Raw genomic sequence first — 17,121 nt, 5'->3', positions numbered from 1 at the left:
CTACTCTGCCTCTGATTGGCTAATACTCGTTGCCTTTGTTGGTTTGGTTGGATATGTTTTGGCATTAAGGTAAAAATATCAGGGTCAGAGCCAATCAGAGGTAAAGTAGGGCGGGTCTTCGCAGAATGCGGGTGGGAAAAAATAACGCGCACTGGGACCAAAGCTGGGATTGGCTACAATGCATTTCCTGTTGTGAGGCGGTAACGCCACCTTTTTTTTATTTTTTGTTTTTTATAAATAAACAGCTTTTTAACAGCTTGAGTCAACAATCACGAACATGAAAGGGGGACTAAATGTTTGGGTTTTTTTAAGAATTTGGATTTGTGGATATAAAATTTGGTCAAAATATTGAGAAAATTAATCAAATAGAACTGCAAGAAGAGATTCCTGTCATATTCAGCGAATCAAAACAATACATTTTTCCAAAGTAATAAAAAGTGAGGATAGTTATGATCAGTAATAAAGGTATATTATATTCGGACAAAGAACAAAGTAAATGTACCAGCGTTTCTCTGAGCTCCCCACAAAAGATACAATTTACATCAATGCGGTAAACACCACCGCCATCCCATGACCTCAGCACATCGTACGTAACTCCACAGTGCTGGGGTCACAGGTGGGGTTCGGCTTCCAGGTGTGTATTCAAGTTAAATTCATACAGCTCAAATTAAGTAGTCCTTCAATTACAAGGTGCTGAATTGGTAAAATACAGCGTTTTAACATGTGGCACATAATGAAGCTTGTTTAAACAGTCTTTATTGTAATAGTCTGGGGCTAAATGGCCACGGGGGTTGTAATGATTAGGGTAACGATAGGTAATCCAGATAATCATAAGTACAGGCACGAATAAAAATTACAAACTATGATCACTTAGCTTCTCCGGTTGAAATTATTATATGGCGTTACGTCGCCTCTGTGAACACGTGGCTCGTTGGTCTAGGGGTATGATTCTCGCTTCGGGTGCGAGAGGTCCCGGGTTCAAATCCCGGACGAGCCCATTATTTTGGACTCATAGCTAGCTCCATGCTAACGCAAAGCTTCAGTCGGCTGCTGTTTCAAACAGCATTAGCTTTTAAAATACCCACTGCATTACACTGTGGCCTTATTAAACGTCGCTTTATTCAGTTGCTCCATGTTGATATGTGACATAAAAGAGACTGAAATTTGTTGTTTTAAATATATTTGCGTTCAGTTGAACGCTTTGTTCGCAACCGGACATTAACGCTACCTTAACGTTAGCTACCAGTGAGCTACAGGCTTTGTACGAACATGCTGTCCGCAGACATTTTTAGTGTTTAGGGGTATTGAACGGTACAGAGCTTAATAGTATGCCCAGCGTGAAGTCATATAACGTCAATAAACATAAAAAGAAATAATGAAAAACCGACTGTTGGTCACATATTAAAACACAACTCTTTCAGTGGTAAAAGTGTGGCTCGTTGGTCTAGGGGTATGATTCTCGCTTTGGGTGCGAGAGGTCCCGGGTTCAAATCCCGGACGAGCCCATCTTTTTTCTAGAATAATGTATTTATCCATCTATCAGTTTAATTTATTTGAATACACCGAAGCTTATCATCATGTGCTTCACGCTTTGAATAGGGGAGCATTTCGCTAGGTTCGTGATCACTGTTTGCCTGTTCCCTCTCCTAACACTTGTCTCCTTCAACCTCCCACACCCGTTTCTCCACCTGCCCTCCGTCAAACACTGAACAAAGAGCGTCTCCACCGCTCTGCCTCCCCAGCTGTTGTGCTGTGAAGGTTTGGGCTGTTTCTGTCCCGCCCCCACAAACACACCAGACACTTCTAACAGGCGGCAGACGAGCCGGCTCAGCCCCTCTATTCACTGCTGTGTGGCTGTGCTGTACAGTCCAAAGGGACAATACTTTGATGCAGCTCTGAAGGAGCATCGAGTCTCTTCTGGGAATATTTTATGGTCTGCAAGCTAACTGTAAGTACTTTACACAAACATATATTTTTCTGGATTTTGTTTTTTTATGTTTAGTAGAGGATAGTGTTTTGTTTTCTATTAGATTTTTCTATATTTAGAATGAATGTCTGAAATAATATGATAATGTAAGATAGGGACAATATATAAGGGACACATATGTTGGTCATTTAATTTTATTGTTATTCAGCTTTAATTTTCTCAGCTTTTAACATTTCTATCTCACCAGTCCACAATCAAGACTATACTCACAAATTGCATCTCACTGTCATTGTTAGTTATAAATATGGAGTTACAAATAACAGTATAATGGAAGTCTTATCTGAGATATTATTATCTTATCTGTTAACATTAGAAATGAGAAAATAATACATATATTTACAATTCAATATGGCTAAAAATCTCTTGCCCTACAATTATTTCCAGTGTGAAAAGGCTTCTAACAAACGCTATTTTATTCAACAGGGAGAAGAAAACTGCAGCAACCATCTATCTCAACAAGACCTTAATCACTGACAGTTGCTGGACAGTGGGCGTTTTCTGTGAGACGTTCAGGTTCCTGATCATCCAGAGAAAGTCATTTTCATCCTTTCCATCACATTCTGTGGTCTTCAGTTTGGTTTGACCATGGTTCTGTGTGAGGACAGCGAGTGCAGTGTTTGTCTCTTGCCCTACTCGCGGATGGACAGGATCCCCAGGGTGCTCCACTGCAGACACACCTTCTGTGACCCATGCCTGGAGACCATGTCGCAGGCCAGGAGCGGGCTGCTCACCGTGGGCTGCCCTCTGTGTCGTCGGGTGACCTGCATAGGACGTGGCCTCAGCCTGCAGGAAGCTCTGTGGGTCGACAGCAGGCTGTGGGAGCAGATACCGGAGGATGCGGAGGCCGAGGCGGAGGAGGAGGAGGACGGGCTGAAAGAAGAAGCTGAGGAGGAGAGGACGGAGGCTAAACAACAGCCTTCATTACAAGCAGAATGGTAGGTTCAGAAAATTAACATTGGAGAACATAAATATGAGTTTTTTTCTCCAAACACTGTATCATAATGTAAAATATTGCTGCTGTAAAGTGTGTAAGAGCTAAAAATGTTAGAAAAGAAAGAATTTAAGAAGAGTATCACTTGTGAACTGGTGTTGAATTTGAAGAATTGGAACCTAAATCCAAAAAATTCCAGCCATACCAAGCCTCTCACAGGTTAGTGTTAATCAGTACATTTGTCCACAAAGCAGCCTCATTAGCAGCTGGGCTCTGCAGTGCTTCTGTACATCCTGCTGGAGTAAGATACTCTCTAACACGTGAACTTTTTCTTTTCAGCGTTTCCTCTGGGTCCTCCAGAACAAAGCTAAGATTTCGTGCATTCTTCAGAAAGTTCAGTTTGACAAAGCAACCGCAAGAGAGGATTGTGCCGGGAAGCAATGTGTAAGTTCTGACTCTGTGATAAATGGCTATAATACCAAGGAGGGATTTTGTGGAAAATGTGGATATTAATGTATTTTATTCATTTTTTTATTTTTTTTAAGGGAGATGAAATCCTGGCGCAGGCTTTCAACTGAAGAGACGTTTTAAAATAAAAAAAAGAGCTGGACCAAGAATGACATGCTTCTCAGGATATTATTTGCGGATGGTAGATGTCATAAGAAGACCAACCTTTGTCAGTGAAAGGAAAGTTGAGGCCGTTAGGACCAAGAATCCAATTGTGCTCCAGTCAGGACATTGTTTTGTCTTCAGCCAAAGGTGCCCTGTCTCCCCATTATTTATTCTAGGCTTAATTCTCCCAGCTGGTGCTGTGGGATTTGGTTCAGCTGTCCCAGTGGGACTAACACCCCAAGACCCCCTCGTAACAGATGGTCTCCTGAGGACGTTCCCTTTTACAAGTCCACTGCAGAACACTGAATATAATTTATTACTGTTGCTAGTTGTCAGAGTATTTAATAAACCTATTTTTGAAAATATTTTTAATGTGTGTTTTTATTTCCTAATTCCTGGTGATCATATCCTGTGGCTTCGGAGGACGACTGTCATCTTAAAGAATCATGAGCTCATAGCTGCTGGAGAAGGAAAAACATGACCATTTTCTTCTTTACTCTGTACATCATTTATGACACATCAAGTATTTAAATGACTGAAAACAAGTGAAGCCAGTAGAGATTTCTAAACAGCATAATGTGAAGATTTCTTTTGTGGGCTCGATACACAACAAAAGCATTTCACAAAAGACTCATTGAACCATGAAAGCAGATTATGAACCACATTCATTGAGCATCTGGCAAGTATTCCACATTAGATGATATTAGAATACTGGATCATCACTTTCATGAAAATGACCTTTATTCTTTTGTGTTACCTTATGGGTACAAAAACATACAGAATGTACCATTCTGAGATTTTAAAAAAAGAGGGTTTGCCTATTTGGAGCAGAGTAAAATATCAGTTCAGGGTCACAGTTGAGGGCATTATTATGTTTGGCATCTCAGTCATATTAAGGTCATTGTTATTTGCTTGTGTGGAGCAAGAAATCTGTTGGTTGTCACGCTGGTTTGGTGGCCTACAAGTTGTAACAGGCTGTCTCAACTGTAAGCCTGTGAACTACACTCAGTCATATTTTGACAGATAGATGAGTCATTTTGACGTTTATGGATTCTCACAGTGAATTATTATCACAGTGACTGACATCATCTCCTCCATAATGCCAGACCCCTGGAGCTGCATCCAAGTTTTAAATGAACTGGCATCAGCTCAGTGTTGGCTGTCACAGCTGCAGTCTGGACTACAGCAGGAAGGCAGCAGCCCCGCAAAGAACCAACGAACACAAACAGGGTTGTGAAAGCGGCACACTTCCAGTTTCAGTTTCGCAATCTATTTACTGGCTCGTGATGTGGTCCTGGTAGTACAGATCACTGGGATTAGGGTGGAACAAAGCAGGAAACAACTCCCAGTGCAAGAACTCAGATCCTTTGTTTGAGTAAAAGTAGCATTACTACAATATAAAGCGTCTCCATTAAGTTAAAGTCCTTAATTAAAAAGCTCACAGAGGTATGATCACCAAAATATATTATTACTGATGCAATAACATGTAATAATTAATGTAGCTGATGAAGGTGGAGCTAGTTTAATATACTGCTGAATAGTTCTGTGATCAATATTGATGCATCATGTTTTATAAATATATATATAATAAGTTTTGTATGTAAAGTATCTGCAAAGTAACTATAAACTGTGAGGTAAATATGTAAAAAGTACAGTGTTTCCCTATTAAATGTAGTTGGGCAGAAATATGAAACAGCATAAAATAGAAAACAAATACAAGTACTTCAACATTGTACTGAAGTACAGTACTTGAGTAAATGTATTCAGTTACATTCAACTACTGCAGTGTGGTTTGTTCGCACTGACTAATGGGGCAGTTGTAAGAGCAGGTGCCACAGAAATATTTCATATGAAGAAAAAACATGGCGCAAGACTGTTTCCACAGCATTGCCCATCACACCTAGCATTTAGAGTGTCTGGTATAAAACACAGACACCTTCAGGATGGATGTGTTTTTGCAATACTGTAAGTCTGAGACTAAAAGTGCAATGAACTAGAATAGAACTTGAACATAGTGCCAGTACCAAGACTGGTTTATGCACTGGGTATAGTGAACGGCTGCCTGAGGGGGGGGGGGGGGGGGGGGGGGGGGGGGGGGCAGACACTGACATTTATTTTGAAGTAATCTGAGTAATTGCAAATTAGTTTTGTAATACAGTTTGTAATACTAGAGCAGAATCTGAGAGTGAAATTTTAAGGGTTTTAGGATGGCTTCTGCATTTTAGGCTCTGTCTTGTAGAGAGGCCCACTGTCAAAAAATCTAATTTTAATACCTTTTAATTAGAGCTTAAAAGATGAGTTGATTAATCAATTAGTTGATCGGCTTACAACTAATAAGCAATTGTTTTAATAATTGATTAAATGTTTAAGTCATTTATAAAGAAAAAATGCCAAACATTCTCTAGTTCCAGCTTCACTAATGTAAATAATTGCTGCTTTTTTTGATCATGTGAAAGTAAACTGAATTTTCTTAAATACAGTATATATTTCACAATTTCAAAATTATAATTGTGAGATTCTTTTTTTAAAAAATTTTTGTACTGGTTTCTGATGTTTTATAGACCCTAACAATTAGTCAATTATTTGAAAAAATAATCTGCAAATACTACTTTTAATACTTAAATTGGCTTTATACTTACATAGTGTTTGACTTTCAATAAATTAGTCTTTAATCAAATTGTAAATAAACAAATGTAAAGGCTAGTTTTTGCTGCTGTGCCCCATTGAAGGTTCATTCAGCCCCGGCCAGCACAGCAGGTGATACTGATGACAGGATCCAGTCATCAGTGGAAACCTGGGACATTTGTTGTTGTGTCAAACTAGAAACTAAGCATGTCACAACATGATTAAAACACTTGTTTGACACAACTATTGCTTCATTATTGGTAACCTACATGATCACAGAGAGGAGAAGCTACTGCAATATTCAGGTAATGACAGTATCAATATCCTTTTACATATTAGCATGTCATTTTATTGGTATATACATTTTATTGGTTTATTGGCAAAGTGAACTCTAGTCTGTGCTATTTGAAACAATTTGATCAAAACAGTAAAGGAAAAGAAACTAATTGTGAAAGAGGCCACAACACAGTGGGTGGAGAGGTGGAAAGATGAATGGCAGATACCTCAGATGGTACACAGTTAAAGAAAACTTCAAGAAAGAAAAGGATTCTGCATGACTTTGGTAATAAGACATCTTTATTAATCATTTGGAGAGACATGCTAGATCTCTGTACAGTGTGAATGGAGAGCCAGCTCTGAGAGGTCTGATCAGGTCTGCTGCACAGAGCTGTGACAGAACATACACACCCTCAGGGAATGGCCATGGCCCCCCATCCTCAAATTACAGACCCCCCCCAACATCCAAAGACATTTGTCACATCACTTGGTCCATTTCAGGGAATGTTAAAATGGGCCTTCAGGAAAGGAATGGTGGGTTTGACTTTCGTATTCAAGGGGAAAAAGTACAAAGGAGCAACTGATCAATAATTTTATCTTCATTTAAAAATAAATACCCAGCTCATTTCTGAAAACGTGCTCTCCTTACAAGGCTGTGTGGTCTGTAATGAGAGCTGTACATTCCTGCTTCAACATAAATATTCTGCACAGAAACAGAAGAGAAAAAAATGAAGCATTATGAGAATAGAAGTTTTTTTTTTTTTTTTTTGTCATTTAGAGGGGATACAACTTGTAATGCAACCTGTCTTTGTCACTCCCAAACCCACAAAAGAGTGTGTTCCAGTCGAGATCTCTTGTGATACCGGATCCAACTCTGTCTCTCGTTATTATTATTATCATTATGATTATTATTATTATTATCATCATTTGGCTCATTATGTGGGTTAAAAAGGCTCACTAGTTCTCACAAGAGTGCTCCCCTTTTTGGACATGAGTGAACAATTCATAAATGTTTTACTCTACTCTAAAGACACAGTACTCCAAATGTTATGGAGATTATTTTACCATGTTTCTAAGACTTACACTGTCACGCTAATTCTAAAACATGTTCTTAAAAAGTGCAGTAAGATTTCACTTCTAAGACAAGTCAAATCAAAGTAGTGTTCTCAACACTGGCTGACTTCACCCAGCAGTACATTATGATACTTGGCTCTAAAAAAAAAAGAAGATCAAATTGAAACAACATTGCAACATTGCATAATGCCAACGCCAGTAGTCAGTTAAAACACAAGCAGCAAAGAAAACCTCATCTCAGTGGGGACGCGTTACGTGACAGTTTCTACAACAATCGGACAGGTCTTGAATTATGTGACTGTACATTTACAAATGAAGCTTTACATAAACTTCATATTAACCTGAAAGGTCTACATGTGCAAATTGGTCTTTTTGTCAGGAATGAAACTGCTCATGTGATGAACAGTTATGAGCATCACCAAGTTAAGATGGTGCACTGATTTACAATGTCGAAGGTCTGGTCTGTTCACAGAACCTGAATTCAAGTCTACACAATTAAAGATCACCAGATGGGGAACTTTGTGTTTATGTTCGTCTGTGACACAAGGCAAGGGCTTTGATTCTCTCCACCTGCTCCATTACATGTGCAGACTATCATAATCACAACTACCAAGATATCACACAATGCAACAGCAGATGTCATATTGACGTGAACGGGGGGTGGGGGGGAGTCTATGACATACTGCAAACCAATGGTGATCTAAACGGTAACGAGAGTCCGTCAGTAATGTGGCAAGAATGACACGACTTGGCAGTGGCCCTCTATGAATGCATTCTAACGTTGCCTATACAGAAAGCACACATTTACACACACACGACAAAAAGATAATCTGAAGTCAAGTATACAAATCCAGTTAATAAACAAAAGACTTGGACTAGTCATTATCAGAGTGCATTAAGTCACTGGTGTAATGTTACCATTTACATAATCAAACTCGTGTACACTGGTAGACAGTACCTATGCTCAAAAACTAGGCATGCATTAGATACTCAAGATGTTACTGTTCAGTTTTTCTTGTAACGTCTATAAACGCAAAATTGTGGATCCCACAGGGGTTTTGGGCAGGAGTGCTGTGATTGGTCTGCCAAACCAGGAGGCTTTAGGCATAAGTGTGGTTATGTTTGGGTAATAAGCCATGAGATGGATAAGTGTAGGTGTAAAGTTGAAAATGGCTACGTAAGGGGTTAGGTAAGAGTTTGGTGTGGTTAAGGTTTGGGTAAGAGTATGGGTGGGGTTTCCGTTTACACCCATAACAACAGTGGGATCCATAAGTGTACGTCTAAAACCATCTGTTCTTGTCGAGCGCTCAAATACAGAGCTTGGTTGTTTGCATCTTTTAAAAAGACAACCGTTCCAGAGAGATTTCCCTGAATATACAAAAATACAAAAAGAAACTGGGGAAACTTCCTTTTCTACTTAAAAAAAATGTATACACATAATCTGCAACTTGGGGATCTTTTTCACATCTTTGTCTTTTTTTATGTTTCTTTTCCTTTTCTTTTTTTTTTTGCAAGTTGTAAGACTTTTTGGCAGTTTCATTAACAAAGTAGACTACACTACTTTATAACCAAATTCACATATTGCTAGTTCCAACCGATGACCAATAGTCAGGTGAGGAGGCCAGATTCTCAACGTGCAAAGTCAACTGCAGGTTAACCAATAGGAAGCAACATAACAAGCATGTGGTGTAAATGATGTTTTCCAGGGTTGTACTTAGTATTAACAAGAGCAGCCGCCTTCAGTAGTCTGCGGCTCCTGCGGTTTGTCCAACTTGATGTCAATCACTAGAGGAAGACGTTAAGGAAACATTGGATTTGGCAGTATAATAGAGCAAAATGATACAGGCTGTATTCAGTAACATGCACCAGAATGGTTCAATTAGCTTATATAAACATTTTCAAAGAGGAAACATAGGAGAAAATGATGAGTTCTCTTATAATCTTACACCATGTTGTGTTCAAAGAGCCAAAAACTACTGGATGCATTTTAATGGAGGACTGTAGTACCACTTTACCACCACTAGATGATGCTATTTCCTATGATTCTATTTATTTTTCATTTCAAGGCATCAGCAATTCTAACAGCCAAAATACAAATTAAATCCAGTTTTAAAACATTATTCCAATACAATTGACCTAAATAAGTTTTCAATTGTGGGGGGAGATTTGTTGCTGGGAGTAAAATTTCTAAAAAATCCTTCTCTGACATCATGTACAACATATTCAGCTCAATAGGAAATCTCCTCTATTGTTAGCAGGGTTATAAACTGAGTATGGATGTTGGCTAAAATCGTTGGCACCACTGTGCTACAATTAAAGCTGATGCACAATGGAGTGTTAATGAGATGTTGCTGTAAGTCAGAATGATTCTGCAGTTTTTTCACAATGTGTTATTCCTAGTGAATCCTCTATAGCACACCTCCTCTGTCTTAAAGAGACAAGGAGTCATGACTGCAAATGCTTTCATATACCACTGCTGGTGAATGTAGCAGCAGCAGACTCTTACTTATTATTCATTTTCTGGTGAGCATTATGCATGTATAAGGTGGGGGGGCCTACAAAAACTGTGGCCTACATATTGTATGCAAGTGAGAGTGGGAAATTGTCCCACCGTGGCTTTCAAATGCCCATCCCACAGCAGGGCTCTGCAGTGAGGCTGGTGCAAACTGTAAAATATAGCAGTTAATGTATATGTTTTCATATTTTATGACAGCATGTCATCATGATCTTCAAATGCAACATATACAAGAGCGTTCCCATCTGGAATCTGGACCTTATATCAGCAGCCAACATTACCAAACCAAATGAACAGCCTCAGCCCCGAATATTTTACTCCTCTGATACGTGTGTGTGTGTGTGTGTGTGTGTGTGTGTGTGTGCACGTGTGTGTGTGCGTGTAGGTATAGTCTACAGTATGTCCTGAAAAGTGAGTAATGAGTCCCATTCTTGTGCTACCAGTAGATGTATTGTAACAACATAACATTTGTTTCATGTTGTAAGGTTATGCCAAAGTACGTCAGGAAGTTACTGGCTTGTAATAGCTGTTAAACAATAGATGGGTAGCTTAAAGCTGCACAACACACTCATATTATCCATTTAACATGGCAGCCAGAGGAAACTGAAATATTTTGACTTGAAATGATATGTTAAACCTGCATTCACCTGTAAACTGTAAACACAACTTTGACATGTTTTTGCCTTTTAAAAGGTAATATGGCAGATGTGTTAGCAAACATTTGTCTATTTAGACATGCAGCAGACATGGAGCAACATTAGCATCCATTTTTAGTCATGTCTCTGGCCTTATAAGTGAATATAATCCAATATTCACCCTCCTTTTAGCTTTGTGCTGATCTCCACTGACTCTTGATAAAAATATCTTGTCTCTTTAGCAGCTAAATGCTCCACTGTGTTCAGCAGCTAGTCGCTAACTTTGTCTGCTATTGCAATGGGTTTATCAGAGCTTTTTAGCTGGAAACAACACTGGTTAGAGCAGTGAGAGTGAACCAAAACAGCAAAACTAAAACAATGAGCTGAAAGACGCTAAAACAATCTGTAGAGCTGAGGGGAACTGCAGAGTTGGATTATATTTCACTCTGTGTTCATCACTATGAGTAACTCTTCACAGTACACATAGTTATTTGATCCATTGTTAATATGAATATAACTGATCAGAGCAGCTTTAAAAATCATATCTTACCAACTGGTTGAAAAAAAAGCTTAACATGTGAGACATTGATGAGTCCCACTTGCTCTGGGGAGAGTGACTGTGTCTGTTAGTGTTTGAGAGGCAGCACAGGAACATGCACAGAGCCGACAACACAGTTCTTTTGGGAATATCTGAATGATTCTTTGGGGTCTCAATTAGGGGGAAAACAACACTATTCTCTGTTGCAGCCATATTTTGTTATTTATGCTGAAAACACGAATGTTAGGGTTGGCTTGTCAAGTTAAGCTGTAACTGCTTCACCAGAACTCAAAACCAGTGACATCAGCTAAAAGACGTCATAACCCAAACCACATAGCTTTACTTTGCCTTTACAAAGACAAGCTCAATTAAATATAGCAAAACTTTAAACACAATATATCACGCAACCATTGAGTGCTACCTTACCTTGACAATCTTTTTTGTGATTAGGGATGAACGTGAGTCAGGTGGGTTTTTTTGGACTCTCATTAACATCAATGACCCCAGCACTTGATCTGGGTCAAGCACCCACTTCACGCTCTCTGTCTGCAGATCTGCACTGGTGGTAATACACACTAACTAGGTAGGAAATTGTTCTCAGAGAGAGAGCAGAAGACTGACCCACAGGCCTTGACATCCAACCATAAATCAGAGTGACCCAATTTAAAACAGGCAATTAAAGGGAAGAGAGAGCATACTGTGAATACTGTTTAAATACATACTGAAATTCACAAACCTAGGATTCATTTTCTAATAGAAACACGGTGGAACCACAGTGACAAAAATGTTCCATTCTTACATTTTTGTTGTTTATAGGTTTTAACTCATCTACTTTGACCTTCTTTTTTCCATTATGGTCCACAAAATGGTAACTTAATATAAATAAGAACGTTAATATAAAGCGATTAAATAAACTACACTTACAGTCTATATATGACACACGTATGTATCCTAGACTAAGGCTATTTCTGTCCTTCCCTCAGTGAGATCGATACTGTTCACAATGCAATAACAACAGAGGAGCTGCTCCATTAAGTGACAATGTCAGCAGAGGCAAAGAGCTGCTGCAGAACTGTCATCACCTGCCATCCATCACCACACCTCCACCTCACACCGCTTCCTCCCACCTCCATTACAGCTCATTAAAATGAAGATAAAAACCAGGAAGAGAGATAAAGGTAATTGGCTAGATGTGAGTGATGCATTATAACCAGGAAATATGGCTGGCTGCAATAAAAAGCAAAAGGGTGATCGCAACTGCTCAGAGGTCTGTTAGGTTACTGAGTTTATGACTGAGGTCATGCGGTTTGTAAAGGCTGGGTGACTCCCAGTAAATGATGAGTGGGCTATAATCAGTAATGCACAGGGAGACCAAATGTAGGCATTGCTTTACTATACTGAGGTCAGCGTCTGATTTATGTTTAAGTTACAGCAGATAAATGCTGCAGTGTTCATCAGGATGCCCTGTTAGACGGCTTCATGCTGAAAGAGTAATGACAGAGCTACAGTATATGCACATGGTAAAAATCAAAGGCAATTTCATAATTCCTCCACAGTTACCATAGAGATGGCACCCTACTTTGTTTGTTGAGGAGGATATGAAGGACTGGTGCTGTCAGAAGAGAAACAGCGACAAAATGAAATGCTGCTGGTTTTAATACATGAGAAAAATGCCCACAGATTTTAGTTTTAGTTGCAATTGACAACATAATTAGCGGCTTAATGTTATGTTAAAAACAAAGGATAATGTAAGAGGTAACTAAAAGAATACAAGGGTGGCTGGACATACCTATATTATGGAATTTAATTCTAAAAAGACTAAATTTGGAATATATCTACTTGATTTGATTAACTCAGACTGTTGAAGCCTTAAATGTACATACTTCTGATAAACTCTGGAATACATTTTTGCACAGAACGTGAATTGGAGGCATGTTAAGGAGTCTCATAACAGCCAATATGGAAAGAAGGAATGATTACATCAAGATAAACTTTCAATTTTCATTTTGTCATGTGATCATTATATTACGACAGACTGAAAAAATATGAAACTATCCTTTAATGATTGAGTTTGCGTCATTTGCAGTAATTACTGGCAAACTGCATAACAAAAGAGACATATGTGCTTGTCTGGAAACATTTCACCACTTCTGTTGAAAGCAAAAACTGAATAATGAGTAAACCTGGCCTATGGGAGATGAATATGTATATATAGTGACCTGTGTGGTGGAGTGGTCTAGACTAACTTGATTTAACATCAACTGAAAAGCTTAGAAAGTTCTGCAACCTGTGGTAGGAGGCAAATTTTCACTATCACTATTTGATGTGTGGGTGGGTTCGGCTTTTGTTCTGGCCACATGGCTTACTGCATGTCATTAAGTTGAATTTGAAAGGCTTATCATTTATTTTATTACTATGGTTATTATTTCTCTGCTTTATGTAATATCTGTGGTGATGTATGTTTGTTTTTGTGTGAGTGGAGTCATGAATATTTGTTGTTTTTCTTGTCTTTATTTACTGGTCATTAGGTGACTCCGCCTTGGATGTTTATTGTAAAAATTAACCTCAACAGTGAGATGGTGTCACTTGAGTCGATGTGTGTTGCTATATTCTTTTCATAATGTGTTTAATCTGTTTAATCTGCTTTTGTTTTTGTATTCATCTTTCTCTTTAGGAGAAAAAAACTTTAATTACACAAGAAAAAAGAGGATAATGTAAAGCTTCACAGTGGGATACTGTATCTTAAATTAGCTAAATTATTTCAAATGCTTAGATTACTGTAAATACAAAACTGTAGGGGGTTCAGTTCAAATCAAAAACTGTAATTGGTGCTGTGGAAAAAAGTCATTTAGTTTTTATTTGAATAGAAATATCTAATGAGTGTGAAGTGTAAGCTGCCTTATTGTTGGATACATTTACAGACTTGAAAATCAATGCAGAAGCGTGAGAGGAGCCCAGACAGCCCGAGGGCTCTCTTTAGTTACTGATGAAAATTACAGCTAATGTCTGTGCACACATCTCAGCTGCTGCAATTATCTCCTCTGACATCAGATATTAACTTGTGCATTTCTGTATTGTGGAGATTTACACAGAGAGCATATTGAGCAGATTCTCTCTTTAAATGCAATCAAAATAAATATATTCTATACTGTGTGTGTGTGTGTGTGTTTATAATTCATAAGACTGGAAAATGCTCTCAATAACTCTGTGATATTTCAATTGCTTTGCAGTAATAACCTCTATTTCCCAAGTAAAAAGGAAATGCTGTTAGAATTCTATGAGAGTGAAGAAGTAATGGCTGCAACCCCTGACAAATCTTCCACAGGTGGAGCAGTGACACGCTCAGTTGACAGCAGCAGATATGAGGTGCCAGTTAGGAGAGCTGGGTGCAGCAGGAGCAGCAGCACAGCCAGACTGATGACTAGATGCTGAGAGTCCTGTCACTGGTTTAAATGAGCAAACCTGCCCACCCACCATAGACAAAACTGCAGGCACCTATTCTCTGACTGACCAACTCCTCCTGCAGTTGTCAGGCACCAGTGCAGAAAAACAGTTAGCAGGAGTGTCACGCTGAGAACACATTTAATTGGACAGGTAGCTGACACCTATTTAAATAGGTGCCAGATTACAGAGCTCACTCCTGGAACTCCTTTAATTTAGTAGGGAGCAGTGAATGATGCTATCACATCAGGATTAAAAAGAGAAAAAAAAGTTTTCGTCTGAGCTCAGTCTGCTCACATGATTATTTTAAATAGGTTTTCATTCCATGAAAAGGGGATTTTCATAATATGATCATGTATCTGTTGGTCAAAGGATACTCCCTTCTTTGCTTGTTTCTTGCATACTTTCCATCCCTGGAAGAGCAGCTGCCACACGTCGAAACAGCTGTAAGGAAAGAAAGAGAATGAGGACTAAATCAGGGATACACAGTGCTAGCACTGATTTCATCTTATTTTTTGTTGAATCACTGGCCTCCTACTGTACATCTGTGTATTTAAGGTGGTAAAAGGTTTCACATGTTGTGGCACTGTTACTGCAAAACACTTCATATTTCTGTTAACCATTCTTCTCAACTATGTTTTTTAAATTGTGTTGCTTTCGATTTGTTAAACCCATGAATTATTATTATCATTTCAAAGTGCAGACTGATTTCAAAAGTGTGCGCTACATTACCACAAAACAAAAATGTAACTGACAAAATGTAAAGACATGATGGATCACCCTACTCATGTTTCAAGTCTGAAAGTACTGTCTTGAAATGAACATAATTACCAATTGTGACACCGGGTGCAATTTTGGGTACATCAAATTGGTTCAATGTATTATAATGTAAAATGGTCCAACATGTTTGAAATTTCAAACCTTTCTGACTCTTTTAGTTGAATAATTAACTGTAGTGTAGTGAAGCTTTACAAAGAGACAAAGGATATTCTCAACCTATCAGACATCTACACTACATACCATTCAAATCAAAAGTTCTGATTATGCCTCTGGCTTGTTCCACATTACCACATTTATCATCTATAACTACAGGATATTTTTAGGGATGGCACATCTCAGTTTTTATCACGTATGAGCCTTTTTGTGAGCCCTCACTTTTGGCTTTATACGCTTTTCACATACTGTATGCAGTAGTTCTCGGCAAGACCTGTAAACAGACTTTGATGTGTAAATTCAGTGGAGTTCCCCTTTAAGTATCTGCCCTTCTGGGAAGAATTTTAACATTCAGTATTTATAATGAATAAAATGAAATAACACAATAGTGAAAATGATTTTTTTTAAAATATAATAAACATGAGTAAATGTATCTAAAATATGTCTGAACACATGACACAAGAGTCATGTATACATTATTATTTGCCAAATCCTTCAATGGTGTTGATGAAAAACATGATAGGTAGTAGATAGTCATAATAGGTAGTCTATTTATTATTTCTCATGATGATGGTTAAATTGATGCCTAAAAGCTTAATTATGCTGACACAACATCTCCGTGGGTAATGATGACACAGCCAAACAGTGGGAACACTGTAGCCTTTGACCTTTGTTCTGTTCTGCAGGTTTCACACCACCATGTTCCATCCTGGCATTTCACTGTTAGTGTCCGCAGCCCTGAAGTAAGGTAAAGAATAGGCTCCTCTGTCCATGCTGCTATGGGGTGAGAGGAGAAGCGCCTGCCAGCAACACCATTCACTGACAGACACAATACAGCTTGCCTCCATCTCTCTACTTATTAACTTAACAGACAGTTGTTGTTTTAAACAACAAACATCTGTTTAGAGACAGATCACTTTTGTTGAACCAGGCTACGCTTCACTTTGTATCTGCAAACCCCAAATCTCTTAAACATTAGTGTAACTATTTAAATGACACTAAAGGAATGAATACATGCACAGTTCAGTCTTGGTGAGATGCTGGTAGTGGCAGCACGGACGCACACAGGAAGAAATATTGCACTCTCACTTTTATTCAACAGCGCTTCTAGTGTGTCAATATTATATATTATATATATTCATATAACAAGAACAAGAAGAGGCCCCTAAGCGGTCTCAATATCCTGCCTTAATAACCATAACTTGCTGAAAATAACCAGTAATGCTATGACTTTGCAAATGTTCTTGTGGTGAAATAAGTGGTTAGTTTATTTATTTATTTTTTGTACCATTGTGAAAAAAGAGGTAATTAATTAAGCAAATCCATATATTCATGTCCAAATATTTGTCAGCACACTTGTCTTTATGAAACACCCCTAGATGAACCCCTAGTATGAACACTGTTGCTCTGTGCTAAATGTCAGCATACTAGTGTCAGTGACGATGCTAACATACTGATGCTTAGAAGGTATCATGTTTACTATGTTTACTATCTTAGTTTAGTGTGTTAGCATGCTGACATTTGCTAATTAGCACTAAACACAAGTGACATTGG

General features: G+C 38.5%; 2 protein-coding genes and 2 non-coding genes across 4 annotated transcripts in view; 3 read left to right on the top strand and 1 right to left on the bottom strand.

Moving 5' to 3' along the window:
• Positions 1 to 31: 31 nt before the first annotated feature.
• Positions 32 to 5,070, top strand: im:7152348 (uncharacterized protein LOC559250 homolog). The gene is made up of 5 exons (XM_042417433.1): positions 32 to 634; positions 1,716 to 1,948; positions 2,411 to 2,922; positions 3,258 to 3,362; positions 3,464 to 5,070. Exons 3-5 carry the CDS (start codon positions 2,573 to 2,575, stop codon positions 3,507 to 3,509), a joined length of 501 nt encoding a protein of 166 aa, XP_042273367.1. The 5' UTR covers positions 32 to 634; positions 1,716 to 1,948; positions 2,411 to 2,572; the 3' UTR covers positions 3,510 to 5,070.
• Positions 926 to 997, top strand: trnap-cgg. The gene has a single exon. It is a non-coding gene; the product is annotated as a tRNA-Pro (tRNA).
• trnap-ugg lies at positions 1,434 to 1,505 on the top strand. The gene has a single exon. It is a non-coding gene; the product is annotated as a tRNA-Pro (tRNA).
• A 1,639-nt stretch (positions 5,071 to 6,709) lies between the features above and the next one.
• Positions 6,710 to 17,121, bottom strand: part of rab6ba (RAB6B, member RAS oncogene family a) — a 59,111-nt gene continuing 48,699 nt past the window's right edge. The window contains exons 7-8 of the mRNA XM_042417208.1: positions 15,012 to 15,078; positions 6,710 to 9,290 (exon numbers count right to left, since the gene is read on the bottom strand). Coding sequence (XP_042273142.1) covers positions 9,226 to 9,290; positions 15,012 to 15,078 — 132 coding nt within the window. The 3' untranslated portion in view covers positions 6,710 to 9,225. The remainder of the gene's footprint in view (positions 9,291 to 15,011; positions 15,079 to 17,121) is intronic.

Source organism: Thunnus maccoyii, chromosome 7 (genome assembly GCF_910596095.1).
Source record: "Thunnus maccoyii chromosome 7, fThuMac1.1, whole genome shotgun sequence".
Taxonomy (NCBI): Eukaryota; Metazoa; Chordata; class Actinopteri; order Scombriformes; family Scombridae; genus Thunnus; species Thunnus maccoyii.
Note: the sequence above shows the minus strand (reverse complement) of the source record. Positions and strands in the feature narration are given on the sequence as shown.